A 20161-nucleotide genomic window follows, 5' to 3' on the forward strand; every position below is an offset into this window, starting at 1 on the left:
AAGAATCCCCATGATGGGCCCCATGCTCCCAGCCCAGGGTTCACCCCCTCACCTTGAGCCGGACCACGTGGGGGATCTTCACCCCATTGAGGAAGCACTTGATCTGGGGGATCCCACTGCCAGCAGCAACTGGCTGGAAGGAGAGAGAAGAGAACATGGAGCTGGCCAAGCTGAATGAATGGACGGAGATTAGGAGGCCCTGGGAGACTCAGCCTCACAGTGCTCAGGATGGGGAGGGGATGACATGGGACTGGACCGGGCAGCTGCCTGGTAAGGGGCTTCCCACTTCTCCCCACCCCAGATACAGAATGACCACCGAGGGGTGCAAGTGCTGTGGGATGTGGGAGGGGTTGGGTGTGGAAATGGAAGGAGGTGCAGTGCCCCCACAGGGGCAGAGTGGGGACGCTCTAGGACAGACTAGAGGCACATATCATGCACTAGCTGAGAGGAACCAGAGTTCCTCAGTCCCCCTTGGGAGGGGGGCACCGTACTGCACACCAGATAGAAGCTTCTGGATGCTTCCCCCTCTTCCTACCATGATAAGGGAAGAGCAAAGAGGCAGGCCATAGGAAGGGCTTCTGGGAGAAGTCCTGGAATGAAGGGAGAGTCTGATCCCCTCAGGTGGGTGGTCCCCTCCATTTGGCCCACTGGGACCTCCTAGAAGTGAGCTGTGCGTTCCCCCATGGTCTTTGCCGTGTGGGGTGGGCGTGGGACGCACCACCAGGGTAAGGGGGTGTTTTTACTGAACCGTTTAACATCTGCACTAGTGTGACCACGGGAACCTCACTGGCAAAAGCTGCAATAGGTGAGCTGGAGCAATTCCCACCATCCAGGGCTCCCTGGTGGCCGTACCTCTATGAAGGCAACAATCATGGAGCCGACCAGCACGAACGCAGAATTCAATGTGGCCCACAGCAGGAGGGAGAAGGACAGCCCCCCTTTCTCCGTGAACTTGTCGATATCTGGGCTCATCAAGGACGAGTATCAGCTCCACCATCTGAGTACATCCCCAGCGTGCCTCACCCTGATACCAGCACGACCCCCAAGTACACAGAGGGGAGTGGGAGGCGGGAGGGGGCGACGCACTAACTGCACATCTCAGAGACATCCCACTGCCCAGTCCCAACTCTCCCAGTTGGAGGGCAAACACCCAGGCCAGCGTTATCTCCTGTCGGGCCCGCTCTGGGATGCACAGTCACTCATGGGACCCTATGCTCTGCTCTAAGCTCCACCCAGTCTGTGCTGGGCCCCTTCAGAAAAGGATACTGTCCTTGACGACCTTGTATTTCAGGCCGGCCAAGTTCTCCACCATGATGTCGATGAAGCAGGCCACAAGCCCTGTGAGGATCCCTATCATGGCACAAATGACCCAGCGCTTGATCTCCACTGTCCGGAAGGCCTGAGGGGGAGGCACTAGTCAGAGGTGAGTGCAGTGGCAAGACATCAGCCATAGACTGCTCTAGCGACGACATGACTGGCCCTGGAACTCCCCAAGCCCATGATGGCAGCCTCTGGTCAATGTCTGAGAGACAGTGGAGCACTGGGGTGGGGGGGTGGGAGGACCTTCCCAACCAAGCCATAATCAGTTGTTGACATCGTGGCCACTGCAGCTGACATCTAAGAACAGCCTTCTTTGCTGTATTTGCAATGTGACACACACTCCCTTTCCTGGATCAGGTGTTGGGTGTCTCTTGCTCCAGACACAAACCAGAACCTACGGCACAAGGACTGAGGACAGGGAGATGGAGGGGACCCATCACCACACCCAGGTGGGAGAGCAGCACCAGCCCAGCCCGCAGGTCACTAGGCGGTGTCCAGGCTGCCCGGCCCCAGACTCACCATGTGGTTGATGCGCCTCTCCTCCTCCAGGAACAGCTGGTTCTCACTGTTGTCGTAGTCCAAGCTCTGCAGACCAGGGTGACACAGACAACACAATGACTGACCCTGGTGTCCCGGGTTCACGTCGGGCAGGGGTGGGGGTGAGGCTGGAGAGGGGAGGAAGTGCCTGGGGCGGTGTGGGGCAGGGGCACCCAGGGAGGAGGCCCACCTCATACTTGAGGGACAGGAGCTTCTCGTTGTGCGGGATCTCCTTGGGGAAAGGGTGAGGGGGATCCATCTCCTGCAAAGGAAGAGGCAGAGCCACACACTGACAACCCAGCACGTTGAAGAACAAAGCACAAACGAGGAGAGGACAGAGCACGTGTCTACTCATCTCATGAGGTCACTCCTCTCCTGGCCCCAAAGCTAAACATGGATGCCACAAGAAAGGACACTCACTACAAATGCACACCCTTTGTGAACACAGACACAAAATTCTCAACAAGGCGCCAGTGGGTTAGATCCTACAACACACCAGGAATGCAAGGGTAGTTTAACATCTGAAAATCAATTACTGTGCTACATTGGAGAATATATTATTGGTCTCTGTACCAATTCCTAGTACCTGGCTCCTAAAATCCCGGGCATCTCTGGGTAGTGTCTTATGTGAGCTAATGAGATGGAGGGATCTTAGGGGCACCTAGGCTTCAGGATGGGCCTACTTGCCAGAGAGATCAAGGTGTGATTAGGACAGGAACTTTCAGTCCCAACATCAGTGGAGGGAGAGGGGCTGGAGATTGAGCTAATCACCAACGATCAATGACTTAATCAGCCTGTGTAATGGAACCTCCATACAAACCCTAACTGAAGGGGTTTGGAGAGCTTCTGGTTGGTGAACATGTGCGGTGCTGTGGGGGCGGCGCTCCTGGAGGGCATGGAAGCTCCGCACCCTTCCCTGTGCATCTACTGTCTGCTGTTCCTGAGTTGGAGACTCTATAATAAATCAGTAAACATAAGTAAAATATTTCCCTGAGTTCTGTGAGCCCTTAGCAAATTATGGACATAAGGAAGGGGTCGGGGAACTGTGATTTATAGCTGGTCATTCACAAGCACAAATGACAACCTGGACTTGTGACTGGGATCTGAAGTGAGGGTAGTCTTGTAGGACTGAGCCCTTACTGTGGGGTCTGTGCCAACATCATGCAGTTAGTGTCAGAATGAACTGACCTGTAGGACAACCAGGTGGTATCTGGAGAAACAGAATTAGCTGGTGTGAGGAAAACCCCCCACATATTTGTTATTAGAAGTTTTGTGAGTGAAAAAAAGTGTAATGCCACTTTAATAGAATAAAGGACAGAAAATACACATGACCTCAATAGACATAGAAAAGCATCTGACAAAATTCAACCCCTCTTGCCTTGGCTGGTGTGTTCAGTGGTTAGACCATCACCCTGTGCACCCAAGGGTTGTGGGTTCACTCCCACCCCCGATTGGGTGCATGCAGGAGGCATCTAGTCAATGTGTCTCTCTCACATCGATGTTTCTCCCCGCCCATCCCTCCTTTACACTCTCTGAAAAGCAATGGAAAAAATATCCTCAGGTGAGGCTAACAACAACAACAACAAAATCAACCCCTCTTCATGATTAAAACACTCAACAACTAGGAATAGAGGGAATTTCCTCAACCTGATAAAGGCATTTAGCAAAACCCACAGGTAACAATCACACTCAGTGGTGAAAGACTAAGCTTTCCCCCTAAGCTCAGGAACAAGACAAGGAGGCTTGCTCTTGCCACTGCTATTCAGCATTGTCCTGGAGGTTCTACCAGGGCAATTAGGCAAGAGAATGAAATAAAAAGCATCCAAATTGTAAAGGAATAAATGAAACTCTATTTGCAGATAACATCTTATTGTAGAAAATCCTCCAAAATATACTAAAAAACTGTTAGAATGCATTCAGTAAGACTGAAGGATACAATATCAGTATACAAATATCTAATTTATTTCTATGCATTGGCAACGAACCATCTGAAATGCAATTAAGAAAATAACTCTAGCTGAAACCGGTTTGGCTCAGTGGATAGAGCGTCGGCCTGCGGACTGAAAGGTCCCAGGTTCGATTCCGGTCAAGGGCATGTACCTTGGTTGCGGGCACATCCCCAGTAGGAGGTGTGCAAGAGGCAGCTCATCGATGTTTCTCTATCATCGATGTTTCTAATTCTCTATCCCTCTCTCTTCCTCTCTGTGAAAAACCAATAAAATATATTAAAAAAAAAAGAAAGAAAATAACTCTAGCCTGACAAGTGTGCTCAGTGGTTGAGCCTTGATCTATGAACCAGGAGGTCACAGTTCGATTCCCGGTCAAGGCACATGCCCAGGTTGAGGGCTCGATCCCCAGTAGGTGGCATGCAGGAGGCAGCTAATTAATAATTCTCTCTCATCATTAATGTTTCTCCCCCTCTCTCTGAAATCAATAATATATATATATTTATAAAAAAACAACTCTATTTACAATACCATGAAAAATAAAAATTATCCCTCCAATACCATTTAACAAAAGTGTAAGATTTGTATGCTGAAAACTATAAAACATTGTTGAAAGGAAGGAACTGAAGACCTAAATAAATGAAAATATATCCTGTGTTCATTGAAGACTTAATATTAAAATTCAACACAATCCCTGTCTAAATTCCAGCTGGAAGCATTCAAAAAATGGACAAGCTGATCCTAAAATCAATATGGAAATGCAAGGGATGCCTCAGAGGCAGAACAACCTTGAAAAAGAAGAGCAAAGTTGGAGGACTCAAACTTCCTGACTTCAAAACTGACTATAAAGCTACAGTTGTCACGACAGTGGTGGTGCTGGCTCAAGGACAGACTGAGATTAACGGCAGACAATCCAGAGCCAGAAATAAACCCTCACATTTCTGGCCAATTGATTTTCTGCAAGGGTGCCAAGACAATTCAAAAGGGAAAGTATAGTCACTTCGTGAAATGGTGCTGGGAAAACTGGACATCCAAATGCAAAACTATGAACCTGAGCCTATACCTTACACCATACACAAAATTAGTGAAAAACGATCAAGACCTAAAACTATAGAACTCGTAGAAGAAAACACAGCAGTGAATCTTTATGACCTTGGACTAGGCCAGTGATCGGCAAACTCATTAGTCAACAGAGCCAAATATCAACAGTGCAGCGATTGAAATTTCTTTTGAGAGCCAAATTTCTTAAACTTAAACTTCTTCTACGCCACTTTTTCAAAATAGACTCGCCCAGGCCGTGGTATTTTGTGGAAGAGCCACACTCAAGGGGCCAAAGAGCCGCATGTGGCTCGCGAGTCGCAGTTTGCCAACCACGGGACTAGGCAATGGTTTCTTAGATGTGACAACAAAAGCACAACACAAGAAAATAGATAAACCAGACTTCATCAAATTTAAAGGGTTTTGTGCTTCACAGGGCACTGTCAGAAAGTGAGATGACATCCACAAAACAGGAAAACGTTTCTTCGAATCATGTATCTGATGAGCAATTTGTGTCTAGACCAAATAAAGAACTCTTACAGCTCAATTATTAAAACAGAAGTAACTTGATTACAAATGGGCACAGGATCTAAATAGACATTTCTCCAAAGAAGACACACAAACAGCGATCAACACATGAAAAATGTTCAACATCACTGGCCATCAGGGAAATGAAAATCAGGACCACGCATGAGACACCTGAGGAGGAAGTCAAATGCAAGTCTGGGTGGACATTTTCAGGACATGTTCCCCTGGCAGCTGGTGGACAGTCCCAGCCTGACACAGGGGCAGAAGAGGACATCACCACTGTCCAGGGACATCCACCCTGAGAGGCCCGCCCTGCCCCAGGGCCCTCCCAGCCTACCTGGCATCCCTCTTCCACCCACAGCACCTGCCCTGGCCTGATTCCTCTGCCTACCCAGAGCATGCTCAATCAGCATTCAACACCTGCCACACACTTCCCCTATCGGGCTTGGCCTTGGGGAACATGGCCCCTCAGAATAGCCTTCCCTGGTCGCCTAGGCTCTGGGGGCCCCAATGTTTTCTCCTCATTGTCTCTGAGCTCTGCTCGGCCCATTTCTGTCTCCGAGTTCTGTATGGCCCTGCCCATATCTGTCCCTGAGCTCTGCACAGAATTGCCCATGTCTGCCACTGAGCCATACACAAAACTGCCCGGTCTGCACAGATCTGCGCACGTCTCTCCCAGAGCCCTACACCCGCCATCCTCCGGTTTTTCATTTACTGTCTGCCTTCGGGCTAGGCTGCAATTCCACCAAGCAGGCCTCGTCTGTCCTTCCTGGGTATAAACAGGAATGACTCCCACTCACTGGGTTCAGAAGCTCATCGTCCGGCTCCACGTTGCTCATCTGTCCGATCTGGAAAGATGCCGAATGGGGCGGCTGGAAGCAGAAAAGAAATCACAGGGCACTCAGCCCCAGGCCCAAGCTACACTAAGCATCACCACCCCACCAGGAGAGCCCGGCCTCATCTGGCCCTGCCAGGGGAGCATAGACCCACACCTGCTGTGTGGAAGACGACAGCAGGGCCAGTGCTGGACCCAGGCCTGTCCCCACCACCCACAGCCTGTCATCAAGATGTCCAGCCTCAGAATGGGAAGCCCAGGCCTTCCCTACAGCAGGGGCCCTGCCCTTCCTTGTTTTAGTGGGCTTCAGAGATTAGACACCTACTAGACACCAGAACCCAGGGCTGCAGGCAACCTTGCTAGTGTCCTCCTGGCCCCCCTTCCCTGGCCAACAAAAACCCATTCTCCATGTGTTCCCCCATCATGAGACAGTGGTTCTGCCACAGGCCTCTAGGCCAGCTCTCCAGACATGTGGTCTGAGGCCCTCCTCTCCTGGGGCAGGAATACCCTCAAACCCCAGAACCCTCCCACTTTGAAGTGAGGCCACATGCTGGGACCCAGGGGGCAGGTCAACCACAAAGGACAGAAAACCAGGAGAGTGACTTCTCTTAGGCCCACTGCTGGGGCATGGCAGAGGCCTGGACGAGGAAACAAAACACAGCCATCAGTTACCTTTTCATTTCAGAGAAGCAATAAACCATGTGTTAGCTAAGTATGTTTCAAATATTGCATACTTGACCTCAAATATGATTCTTTGTTTCTCTGCAATGCAAATGCAGTTGGGCGCCCTGCATTTCATCTGGTAGCTACACATGCAGTGGAAAAACAAGCAGCCAGCCCAGGCTGCGTGGCTCAGTGGTTGAGCATTGACCTATGAACCAGGAGGCCACGGTTCGATTTCTGGTCAGGGCACATGCCCAGGTTTAGGGCTCAATCCCCAGCAGGAAGCAGCTGATCAATGATTCTCTCTCATCACTGACTAGAGTCCCGGTGCATGAAATTTGTGCATGGGTAGGGTCCCTAGGCCTGGCCAGCGATTGGGCTGATCGGGGCCTTCCAGCTGCTGGCTGGGGCCTTCCTTCCCCAGCTGCAGGCTGCCGGCTGGGGTCTTCCTTTGTTCCACATCACTCCCTGGTGGTCAGTGCACGTCACAGTGCATGACAGAACTCCCGGTCTCCTGGTTGAACTCCCGCAGGGACACTTTGCATATCAGCCTTTTATTTTTTTTATTTATTATTATTTTTTAAAATATATTTTATTGATTTTTCACAGAGAGGAAGGGAAAGGGATAGAGAGCTAGAAACATCGATGAGAGAGATACATTGACCAGCTGCCTCCTGCACACCCCCCACCGGGGATGTGCCCGCAACCAATGTACATGCCCTTGACCGGAATCGAACCTGGGACCTTTCAGTCCGCAGACCGACACTCTATCCACTGAGCCAAACCAGTTTCGGCCAGCCTTTTATATATATATAGATGTTTCTATCTCTCTCTCCCTCTCTTTTACTCTCTGAAATCAATAAAAACATATTTAAAAAAGAAAAACAAGCAGCCATGACAGGAACAAAGTCTGCTGTACACTCAACAACGGACCTCCGAGGGGTATTCAGCCAAAGAGTGCACTGTGACTCCAATATAGGAAGTTAACATTAGGTGAAAACAACCTGTGCTGCCTCAAGTGGCTACTTTTGGGGGGACAGGAAAAGTGAGGGCACGAGGGGGCTCAGAGGACATCAGCTGACTGCAAGTTGTCTGAATCTCCTGGCCCTACTGCAAACAATTACAACAAACTGGGGGCTCATATCAAGAGAAATGTATTCCTTCCCAACTCTGGAGGCCAGAAGTCCAAAATCAAGGTGTCAGCAGGCAGCACTCCCTCCCAAGGCCCCTTTCTGCCTCCTCTAGCTTCTGATGGGTGCTGGCATCTTAGTATTCCTTGGCATCTGGCCGCATCACTCTAATCTCTGCTTCCGTCGTCTGTCCAAATTTCCCTCTCCTTAAGAGGACACGTGTCACTGGTGTCAGACTATGCGAATCCGACTTCATCTTAACTTGATCGTGTTTGTGAAGATTCTATTTCCATGTGAGGTCCCATGCACAGGTTCCAGGGGTTAGGAGTGGACAGATATTTAGGGTGGTAACATGTGAGGTGCGTGTTCTACTTGAGATCATGCTCCACTTGCACAATGTGCACTTCTCTATGTACGTATGGTAAACATCAGCAGAACAGGTGATTAAAGAAAGAGCTGTATCTCTTCTAAAAACAACTGACAATGCCCCCAAATGGCTGAATCCTATTAGAAAGGCTGTGCTGACCCAGAAAGGGATCCCAGCTAAGAGTGACCTCGAACCAGGAGGTGGCCGGGCACTGGCTGCAGTCCCCACGCCCCAGACAGGACACAGTCATCTGGAAGCATGCCCAAGCTGCAAGCCCCACCACAGCAACACCAAATACACTTTCCCGGGGACGTGTCCACACACGCAGACCGGCCAAGCAGACAGGCACAAAGACGGGCAAGCCCAGCGGGCAATGCCCAGGCAGCATGAGTCGGCCTGTGAAAGGAAAACGGGAAAACCGATACTGCCATCCAACCTGACAGATGGAGCCCACAGAAAGGCAGTCTGGCCCCTTTATCTTATTTGTCACTGATCATAAAAGCAGCTCAATTACATCGGGCAGTCATTCCCACCACACCAAGGCAGCCCAGAGTTGAACCCCATAAAGCATTTCCTTTCACATCTAAGCGTTTCTGGGGCCAGGCTGTGACCTCACATGCCGCCTAGAGAGAGAAGGGGCAGGCCTCACTCGTTCGGGTGACAAAAGGTCCTCCGCACCTGGCCTTCATGCCAGATGAGCACAGGGGACAGCACCCTGAGGGAACCGTGTGGACCCAGGAGACTGATGAGTGGGAGGGGCTGAGCCCTGCCGCTGCCTTGGGCTGGGCTCTCTCCCTTGTCCACACCTTCATGTTTTCATCACCTCTTTCCTGAACTTTATGGGCATCTTTTAGGAACTATCTTTGTGGTAAAAAAGGCCATTTACTCCAAGTTCAATAATTTATTGGATGTTGCATCTATTTTCTTCTCTTTCCTTAAACACAAGTTAAATGAAATACTGATTCTTCTAACTACTGACATGCACAATAGCCTGGCTGCAATCCTCCAGGACAGGATCTGAGTGAAAGATTTACATACTGTGCGGTTCCACTGACCTGACACTCTCAAAATGTCAGGCTGCAGGGATGAGAACTAATCAGTGGGGGGAGGGGTGATTGTAAGAGTAGGACAAAGGGATCTGCATGGTAATGGGCATGCTCTGTACCTTGACTGCAGTGGTGTGCTCACACAAATCTACACATGAAGTAATAGCAGAGAACCACATACACGCACTGTGCCATGTCAACACGGGTTTCTGTATTGCACAATGAAAGATGGAACCATTGGATGAAACTGGGGGGAAGGTATACAGGCCCTCTCTATACTGTCTTTCAATGTCCTGTAAATCCATCATTATTTAAAAAATTTTTAAATTTATACACAAATGGGACATCCAACTGAAAAACTCTGTGCATCAAAGGAAACAATTAACAAAGTAAAAAGGAAACCCATAAAGTGGGAGAAAATATTTATAAATTATAGATTTGATAAAGGGTCAATATCCAGAATATATACTAGTAAAGGACTTGTACAACTCAATAACAAAACAAAAAAAAACACACCTAATCTGCTTAAAAAATGGACAAAGGACTTGAATAAATATTTCTCCAAAGACATACAGATGGCCAATAAGCACATGAAAATATGCTCAACATCACTAATCACCAGAGAAAGGCAAATCAAAACTGCAATGAGCCTGGCCAGGGTGGCTCAGTGGTTGGACGTTGAACTATGAACAAGGAGGTCACAGTTTGAACCATCACTTCCTGGTTAGGGCACATGCCAGGGTTGTGGGCTTGATCCCTAGTCGGGGGCATGAAGGAGGCAACGGATCAATGATTCTCTCTCATTGATCTTTCTATCTCTCTCTCCTTCTCCCTTCCTCTCTGAAACCAGTAAAAATATATTAAAAAAATAAAACTACAATGATACCACCTCACACCTGTGAATCTGGCCAGAATAAAAACCCAAACAGAATAACAAGTGCTGGTGCGGATGATGAGAAGTTGGAAGCTGGTGCACTGTGTGGGTGTGAATGCAAAATGGTGCAGGCACTATGGAAAACATTATGAAAGTTCCTCAAAAAGTTAAAAATAGGACTATCACAAGATGCAGCAATTCCACCCTTGTATATATATCTAAAAGAATTGAAAGCAGGATCTCAAAGAAGTATTTGGACACTCATACTCATAATAGCATTATGCATAATGGCTGAAATGTGGAAGCACCCCAAATGTCCATTGATGATGAATGGGCAAACCAGGTGTAGTATATACATACAATGGAATACTATTCAGCCTTAAAAAGGAAGGAACTTCTACAATATGCTACAACATGGATGAAACTTGATGACATTATAGTAGGAGAAAGTAGCTGGTCACAAAAAAAACAAGTACTATATGATTCTCCTTATTTAAGGTCCCTGGAATAGTCAAATTTATAGAGAGAGAAAGTAGAATGGTGGTTGCCAGAGGCTGGGGGAAGGGGAAGTTAGTGCTTAATGGGCACAGTTTCAGTTTTGCAAGATGAAGAGTTTTGGGGATGAAGGTGGTGATGGTTGTGCGACAATGTGAATGTACTTACCACCACTGAACTGTACACTTAAAAATGGTTAATATGATAAACTTTGTCGTATGTTTTTACCACAATTAAAACAAAATTTAAAAACAACTTAAAGGTTTTTTGCTGTCCTATTCTGCTGCTCTGCATTCTAACATCCTCCAGGCTCCATGCTCAGCACTGAGAGCTTAAAACCGCTACAGCTAGGGGCTCACAGTCAAAGAAAACAAGTTTCCCATAAACAAGTAAGTGTAAACTATGAGACTTGAGCTCAATGGGTGGATGAGGAGGACGCACTGAGGCTGAGACCTAAAGGAAGAAAAGGAGCAAGTTGTGCAGAGGAGGGGGAGATGGGGTGGGAACTCTGTGGAGGGGGTGTGGGGTGCCTCCCAAGGCCCTCTGGCTAGGCCTGGGGCCACTCTTGTCCCTTAGCTCTCTGTCTGCCTCTCCAGATTGTGAGCTTCCTGAGGGCAGTGGCTGTCCCATCCACACTGGTCCTGGACAGGAGCCCTTGGGGAGGAAGCAGGGTGGCCCGCCAGGACCCTACAAAGTGGGGCTGAGGGTCAGTAGATGAAGAGGAAGGACAACAGGACAAAGACATTGAGGCAGAGGACTCCTGGAGGGGATCCCCTGGTGGTGGGACCCACCTAGAGAAAGACAGGAGCTCACTTTTGATCAGCAGAACTCAAGGAGCTGGATGACAAATGACGGGCCTGCAGCTTCCCTGCAAGCCCCTCACCTCCCTAGCATGCTTAGATTAGTCTGTGGCTCTGGGCCACCAGGGCAAGGCACAGTCTCATGTGGTAACCCCAGTTCCCAGAGAAGTAAGATCCCCAGAATGATTCTAAACACCCACTGGTGAATTCCACTGGGAATTCTCAGGCACAGCTTCCCATAGAAAAGGTCCCCGGAAATGTCCTGCACTTACAAACACTGTAAATACCCAGGCCCCGCCCCAGAGCATCTGTTTCTGGCTCAGATTTCCTTCCCTAAGTTCTTAAAACCATCCACTTCCTACTGCCCACACACATGCCCATGACTTGCTGGCTGACCTCACCCTCTCTGTACTCAGACAGGCAGGAACTCACTGGCTAACCAATATCCCACAGGAAGGGGACAGCAACCTACAGGTAACTCTGAACAGCCCGGTCCTGGATGGACAGAGGCTGAGCTCAGGCTGGTCCCCAGTCCACTATGCCCAGGGTCGCGCCTGCTCCTCCTCACTGGGCACTTAGCAGCTTGACCTGGGCATAGGGCAGCCACTTGACCTCACTCTGCCCGGAGAAGCTACTTCAGGAGCGTGGCAGGCTGTGCCTGTGCTAAGGTGGCAATGACACCATGGTCCAAGTCTGGACATCCTGCAATAAAAACCCTAAGGGCCAGGAGGTGATGAGGACAAGTTCTCACGTCCAGTTCACCAGAACATTCCCACAGGGCAGTTGTTGGCCTGGGTCTTCATTTTAGTTCAAGTGGCCCTGGCCTGAGAGCAGCTTACAAGCTGCCTTCTGCTGCAGCACTGGGTAGGGTGCACGAGCCTAACCGTGAACTCAGCCTGCTGGCCCAGAGCACGCCCTCCCTGCATGAAAGCCAACATCGAGTGGGTCAGCTGCCAGGGGAGTTGCGCATGAATGGCAACCCAAAGACAATCACTTTTGTTCAGCTGGCTATTTTGTCTGGATTTTTTAAATCCTCATCTGATGATTTGTTTAGAGAAGGGGAAGAGAGAGACATAGAAACATCAATGTGAGAGAGAAAAACATCGATCAGTTGCCCCTTGTATGCACCCTAACCAGGGATCGAACCCACAACCTAGGTGTGTACCTTGACTAGGAATCAAACCTGCAACCTTTTTGGTGTACGGGATGGTGCTCCAACTGAGCCACCCGGCCAGGGCTGTGCAGCTGTTTTCAATGCAGCCGAGAGTGACTAATGTTTTCTGTCTTATGACAAGCACTGTGCTCAGTGCTGCACATCTACTAACTTCTTTGCAGATGCGGTGCCTGGGGCACCTGCCCAGGGAGGTGCTCCTCATACAAATGCCTCTAGTCCCCGCTTTGCACTTGTTCGCACAAGGTGGGCTAAAGATTCTTTAAACAAAGAATGCTTTCTGTGTCCGGCCTAAAGTAGCAAATTTGCGGTGGTGGGGATAAAGCAGCTGTCTCCTGCAGGTCTGACCTGACTTCTCTTTCCAGTCTCCACTCCGATTTACTTTCCAAACTCTCGCAGGGTTGCAAACACACATTCCCTTATTGTTTCCCATCTGGCTGTTCAACTGAGGCTCTTGTACTTTTTAAAAATGTACCCAAATATGACCTCTCCTGCCCTTGGGGCCCCTTACACAGTCCTCACGGAGCACTGGCCCGTTTCTCCGTGAGTCTGGAGCTAGTAGGAATCTGCTTCGTGCAACTCTGTGTCCCAGGAAAACTGCATGCAGCTGGGACCAAGTAGGTGCACAATAAATTATTGGAAAATTGTTTAAGAGCAGCTCATCTGTTCTTATTAAATGCAAACAGACAAAAAAGATTGCATAGATTTAAGGGAACGCTTTTTAAGGGAGGAGATCAACAGGCTCCTTCAAAAAAAGCCAAGTCATGTATCTAGTTGCAAAGAGAAGTGGGAAACCCCAACATATTTGTTCAGTCCCGAGATAAACCCAAATCCAACCTCAAGGTTTCCAATCCCTTTACCTGTCAACCCTGAAAGCCAGTTTTATACTTCCTTTTGTAGACTTCAGATAACTTTGTTATTTGTGGTGCTTTTTTAAATTCTCATCTGAGGATATGTTTTTACTGATTTTAGAGAGAAAGGAAGGGGGAGAGAGAGAGAGAAACACCAATGTGAGAGAGAAACATCAATCAGTTGCCTCTGGCACATGCCTTGACCGGGGATTGACCCTGCCATCTTTTGTTGCAGGGGATGACGCTCCAACCAACTGAGCCACACCAGCCAGGGCCAGATAACTTTCTTTCCAAAGAGGAAAAAAGACCAGAAATGTTCCAAGAAAATAACAAAGCACCCACATCCCCACCACTGCAAATCTGCTAGTTTAGGCCTGACACAGAAAGCATCTGAGCAGGTTTCTCTCAAAGAAGCTGAGCAGCACCCTACCAGCAAAGGGCAGGCTCTGACCTTCATTGTCTAATGAATTTCTAAGGGGCTGGGGAAACCTAACCATAAGTTCTGGAGAAACAGCCCCATGTCCCTCCTAGTCCTTCAACACTATACAGTTACTTCAAGGACAGATCTAGAACAGGAGGAGAAAAAGTAAAGAACAAGCACAAAACAAAATCAGACCCATCAACAAAAATAGTTCATTAACTAAAAAGAAAAACATTTAAAGACACAAATTGCATCACTGACATGTTGAGCACATTTCAACCACCCTGACTTGTTGCTTAGTGTGTCTGGCTGCAATGAATTGCTAAGGGAAACGGAGTGCAAGTACTTATCATTCCTAAGATCCCCCCCGAAGTCTGTACTGATCCCTGTAGAGAAGAGTGGCGGAGTTCCTCAGTTAATCTCATTTTAAAAGAAAACTCTGCAACCTAAACTGTTAAACTCTGGGAACTGTTAAACTAGTTGCTCATGCATCTATCACAATTTTGAAAAACAAATATACTGCAGAGCCGGATTCACCTGAGCAGAATTCCATTTGCCTTCCCTTTAAAGCCATTTTGGAGTAAACTGTCAGGAAATATATTAGCTTCGTGCTGTCAAGGACATGACAGCAAGCGTGCTAGCCTGCTCACCTCGCCCATAAAACACCCGAGTGTAATGGCGAATTCCACCTGCTCCTGGATCCCTGCTGGGCAGCTGGCCCAGAACTTACTCCCAAGACTCTGGAACTCAGGGCCTACGTTGCGATGCCAGCTTTGCCATTTGCCAAGGGAGACTCTGGGCGCGTTCCCGAACCCGTCCGCGGCTCAGCTTCCTTGTCTTTACAATGGGGATGAACCACCGAGTCCTGATTCACCGAGTCCCCGCGAGGCTCAGCTGGGATCGCGCACAGCGCAGCCCACGCCACCCCCGGCCCAGCAGAGCGCCACCGTCGAAGGACCCTCGGCCTGTCAGAGCCCAGACCCCGACTCGCAGCGGCCCACGGCCACGCTGCCGCATGTGCGCGCCGCCACAGCTAGACCGGCTCCCGCGGAAGGGAAGACTGACGCGCGGACCCAGGGCCGGTCCAGATCAGCAGGAGGCCGCCCCGCCGCCCGGCCCGCGCGGGGCCCGGAGGTGTGGAAGTCTCTGCCGGCCGGGCGGCCAGGCGCGAGGCCTCAGTCTACCGGGGGTTCCTCACCTGGCGGGCGGCCGCAGGCCCTGCCCCGTTCAGCAGCGGCGTGCCCTCGCCGGCCGGCGCCTCGGGCCGTGCCACCCTCCGCAGCAGCGGCGCCGCCTCGTCGTCATCCCGGTCGCGGCCGGACCAAGACACCTTCTTGGAGACGTTGGCCATGGCCCGCCGCGGCCCCGTGTTTGTTCTCGTGACCCGCGCCGACACCACGTGACCCCGGACAGCGGCCGCGTGACTTTGGTGGCGTCCACGTGACCGCGGACGGGGGGGGGGAAGCAGCCGCGCTGGGCCTTCTGGGAGTTGTGGTCCAGGAGCCCCGCGCGGTGTGGTGGGCAGGATCCGGCTCAGCAGCATTCGAGGTCTAGAAGCAGAAGCCCCCTCGAGTAGCTTCAGTCTGTCAACCTAGTCCCAGTCCTTCAGACCCAATCAACACTTAGTGAAGGGAAAGAGAACCCGAAACAGGAAGGGAGAGGGAAAGATAAGGGTCTCTCTCTTCTTTGTAGTAGATACTGCCAAATAGTAAGTGTGGAATAAGGATGGAATTAGAAACATCGCCATTTGCCACCACCGTAGTAAGGACTGATTTAGGCCAGAATCATTAGTGCAAGCTGAAGCCATTGGGTTAAGGTTTGCTGGGAAACTCGATGTACTCAGTCTCACAGTATCTTCCTGCAGACTACTTACAGTGAGGAAGGGAAAAGAAACCTGCTGTGAGAAACCTGCTGTAAGATATCTGGCAGACAGACTCCATCTGAACCAAGGACAGGCTTAGCTTCACCATGATAGACTGGCATCGTCACAGGCCTCCAGATGTGCTGCACTGGGCAGAGCACAACATCGCTCCTGTAGCATTCCTGTAGAAAATACTTTCCTGCCCTGGCTGGTTTGGCTCAGTGGATAGACCCTCGGACTGCAGACTGAAGGGTCCCGGGTTCGATTCTGGTCAAGGGCATATCAGAAAAGCTTGGTCTCAGGAGATACATACTGAAATATGTAGGAAAATGTGTTGTGATGTAATATCTGTAACTTAATCTCAAATGATTCACAAGGTAATTAATCATAACATGTAGCTACCCACAGAGAGAGAAAATGTGATAAAATGTTAACACGATGAATCTAGGATAAATATATGTGATATGGAATGTATTTGTCTCACAACTTTATTTTTTTTTTTCAAAAAAAATTTTTATTGAGGTATTATATGTGTACATATCTTACCATTGCCCCCACACCCCACACCCATACATGCCCTCACCCCCCAGAGTTTTGTGTCCATTGATTATGCTTATATGCATGCATACAAGTCCTTCGTTTGATTTCTTATCTCCCCCACCTCTCCCTAACTTTCCCCCTGTAATTTGACAGTCTGTTTGATGCTTTACTGTCTCTGTATCTATCTTTTTGTTCATCAGTTTATAGTGTTCTTTATTATCCATAAATGAGTGAGATCATGTGGTATTTTTCTTTCATTGACTGGCTTATTTCACTTAGCATAATGTTCTCCAATTCCATCCAGGTTGCTGCAAATGATGAGAATTCCTTCTTTTTTATGGCAGCATAGTATTCCATTGTGTAGATGTACCACAGTTTTCTGATCCAGTCATCTGCTGACGGGCACCTAGGCTGTTTCCAAATCTTAGCTACTGTAAATTGTGCTGCTATGAACATAGGGGTGCATATATCCTTTCTGATTGGTGTTTCTAGTTTCTTCGGATATATTCCCAGGAGTGGGATTACTGGGTCAAATGGGAGTTCCATTTTCAGTTTTTTGAGGAAACTCCATACTGTTCTCCACAGTGGCTGCACCAACAACTTTATTTAGGTTTGAAAATTTCCAAAATAAAATTTAATTTATTTAAGGTAAAGGAGTTGGGGGGTGGGGATAACCAAAGGGAAGGGCTACACAGCACTGAGCCAAAGGGTACTGGGTCCAGGGTGGCAGCAAAAATATACTTAGGACAGGGAAACAATGAAGGGCATAGAAGAAGCAACAGGAGTGTCTAGGCTGGGCTGCTTTGGCTCGCTGGGAAGTCAGAGAATAGGGGGCCTTGGAGACAGGTTCAGAGGGTTAGCCCAGGATGAGCTGCCACTGCCCATTGCTCCCCTGGTTGCAAGTCTCATGGGGTCCCTTAGAGGTTAGGGGATATGTGCCTGTGGGAGGGGGAGAAGAGAGGAAAGGGAATGGACCTGGTGTGCTCCTTGGAGGGAGAGCATGCACTGGATCCTTTGTCCTGAGCATATTTCTCTCTCTCTTGCAGCTGGAAATTTGAGGGGAGGACTTTCCAGCTGAGCTCTTTCAGGGTTGTGGTCTCCACTGATTGGTTGGTGCCAGGACAGGGTGTCATTAGTCAATGTAACTGGTCGGGAGGCAGCCAAGGTGTCACTTATCTGGTTTTGCTGCTTTTCAGGGCCTGGAGCTGAAATACAACTGAGGCCTAGATGTTATCTTTAGGGAGGAAAAGGTCAGGGGGTCTAAACTGCCTGGTCAGCAATATGATACATCAGAGGTCCAAACTGCATGACCAGTGACATGCTAGGGGAGGATAGGTTACCCTGGGGTGAGGTTCTTGTTTTCCCAGTTTTGCCCCTTGCTAGGCATCTGGGGCTTTCTACCCTGGTGAGTTTCTGTACCTGCCCATCATCCTTGCTCTGCTCATGTCTATCTAACAGTTTTTTAGAGTCTCTGAGGCTGAGAAGATAAGGGAGCCCCTCCTACCACATAATTCAAAATAAAATCAAAACTAAAACCAAAATAAGAGGAAGGAGGTCCAACCGGTTTGTAAATTTCCCCCATGATTATTGGGCAACTACTTTTTAGGAAATACTAAAAACAACATTCTTTCAAAAAAGGTGTTTCCTCATTAGTATGACCTGGCTTTGTCCCTTCTAGTGATGGTTTCTAGCTGGCCCCCAATTAGTGTATGAGGGCACAAAGGCTGGGAAGGGAAGCTGGTTCGCACAAGGCCCTGAGCAGCAGGCAGGGTTGCACCCGGTTGGTTTGACTGACTTGAGTGGCTGAGTGTGGTTTGTATGAAGGCATCCAGGCAGGCAAAAGAGCTGAGCAGAGCACGGGTTGGGTGTGGGTGGGTGGAGGATGAGAACAGTGCCTGGAATGGCAGGCTTGTGCGGGAAGAGTGGCCCATCGCTGTGGCTAAACAAGGCAGGGCTGGTCCCAAAGGTCGCCCCTGTCAGACAGGTGAGGAGCCTGAACTTGTCCTTTTGCTGGACAAGTGGCCCTTTCAGAGGACAGATGGGCCAGGGTAGGAAAGGTCGGGGAAGGGAAAACACAGCCAAGGTATCTTGTCAGGACCCAGCTTTCACCGCAGGAGGAAGAGGGCTTTGGGTCCTCTTGTCCTCCTTACCCAGAAACCCAACAAACTCGGGTCAAAGGTGAGATGTGATGGAATTAGAGGTGGATGTGGCTCATGCTTCAAAATGCACATGGACTTTGCTGCTGATCCCACAGGAATGGTGGATCATGTGAGGTCATCAGACTCCTCTGCTCCAAAACCTGGACAGTCTCTCCTTGTCCTGTGGGACAGAGCCCAGACCCCTTAGCTGGACAGGCCAATCGGTATCAAATTCCCAGCCACCTGAGCTCCCACCAAGCTGTCTCGACCCCCACCCCAAGCCCTTGCCGCAGCCACTTTGCACTCTTGGATGGCCCCATCCCCACAAAACGTCCCAAATGCACAGCCCAGAGTGAATACCCACTCCACCAAATTCCCATGGCTTTAGGGTCTTCAGACATGCAGCAAAATGCTGCTGTGAAGGGTGACAAAAGTCCCCTGCAGCACTGTAAGCACCCGAGAGCAGGGGAGGGCTGGGATGTGATGCCCTGTATAATCTTTTAATGGTAATCAAATTGCCAGTCATCCCGAAGGAAAGATGTCATCCCGCCCCCTTCAACACCAGACTGGGATGGAGTAAGGGCTCCAGAAAAGGCCAGAGGAGACGGGTGTGTCCTGGGATAGTGCAGATGGAAGCATAAGCCAGTGACCCAGGGGGCCTTCATGAGGCCACCTAGGGGGTTTCCAGTTCTAGAATGCCTCCTCTGACCTTGACTCATGTAAGGTGGCGTTGGTGGTGGGGGGCATGGAGTTGAGGGGGGTTGGGGGCTCTGGGCTAAGTCAGCTGAAGGCCTGGAATTGCTGGGGCCACAAGAGCTCTGCAGGGATAGGAACCCTGCTAAGGGACCCAAGGGACTAATTTAGGGCACCTCCTCCAGGGAGAGGAGGTGCATTTGGGTCTTCTTGGGGGAAATGCCAGTATTATAGGGTTACTTTACATTGCACTGAAACGTAAAGTAAACCATGCCTATTCTAATTGTCAAGACATTTTTTAAAATGTACCAGATTCTACAAAAGAAAAAGTTACGCAAAAGACAGAGGTTTTGGCCCCCGCTGGCAGCGCCCTTGCTTTCTGGTAGCGGCGGGGAGCTGGTGGCCGCGGCCTTTTGGGCTGGGATGAACCGCGCTCTCGGCGGAGGCAGGGGAGCCGAGCCGGAGCCATGACCAGTACAGTGATAGCAGTTGGATTGACCATTGCTGCTGCAGGATTTGCAGGCCGTTATGTTTTGCAAGCCATGAAGCATATGGAGCCTCAAGTAAAACAAGTTTTTCAAAGTCTACTAAAATCTGCCTTCAGTGGTGGCTATTACAGAGGTGGGTTTGAACCCAAAATGACAAAACGAGAAGCGGCATTAATACTAGGTGTAAGCCCTACTGCCAATAAAGGAAAAGTAAGAGATGCTCACTGACGAATTATGCTTTTAAATCACCCAGACAAGGGAGGATCTCCTTATACAGCAGCCAAAAATCAATGAAGCTAAAGATTTATTAGACGGTCAAGCTAAAAAATGAAGTAAATGTATGGTGAATTTTAAGTTGTTAGTCATGCATGTGAAAACAGCTTTTTGTAATACAATGTCCCAAAGCTACACATTTTAAA

At 49.4% G+C, this 20161-nt stretch overlaps 1 protein-coding gene and 1 pseudogene across 1 annotated transcript in view; one reads left to right on the plus strand and one right to left on the minus strand.

Annotated features, from left to right (window-relative positions):
* Positions 1–15415, minus strand: part of CLCN7 (chloride voltage-gated channel 7) — a 28091-nt gene extending 12676 nt beyond the window's left edge. Inside the window, exons 1-7 of the mRNA XM_008146372.3 lie at positions 15221–15415; positions 6170–6241; positions 2048–2119; positions 1840–1905; positions 1267–1399; positions 853–962; positions 53–133 (exon numbers count right to left, since the gene is read on the minus strand). Of these exons, the coding sequence (XP_008144594.1) occupies positions 53–133; positions 853–962; positions 1267–1399; positions 1840–1905; positions 2048–2119; positions 6170–6241; positions 15221–15373 (687 nt within the window). The 5' untranslated portion in view covers positions 15374–15415. The remainder of the gene's footprint in view (positions 1–52; positions 134–852; positions 963–1266; positions 1400–1839; positions 1906–2047; positions 2120–6169; positions 6242–15220) is intronic.
* Positions 15416–19627: 4212 nt separating this feature from the next.
* LOC103290473 (mitochondrial import inner membrane translocase subunit TIM14-like) lies at positions 19628–20073 on the plus strand (annotated as a pseudogene).
* The last annotated feature ends 88 nt before the right edge of the window (positions 20074–20161 follow it).

Source organism: Eptesicus fuscus, chromosome 4 (assembly GCF_027574615.1).
Source record: "Eptesicus fuscus isolate TK198812 chromosome 4, DD_ASM_mEF_20220401, whole genome shotgun sequence".
NCBI lineage: Eukaryota > Metazoa > Chordata > Mammalia > Chiroptera > Vespertilionidae > Eptesicus > Eptesicus fuscus.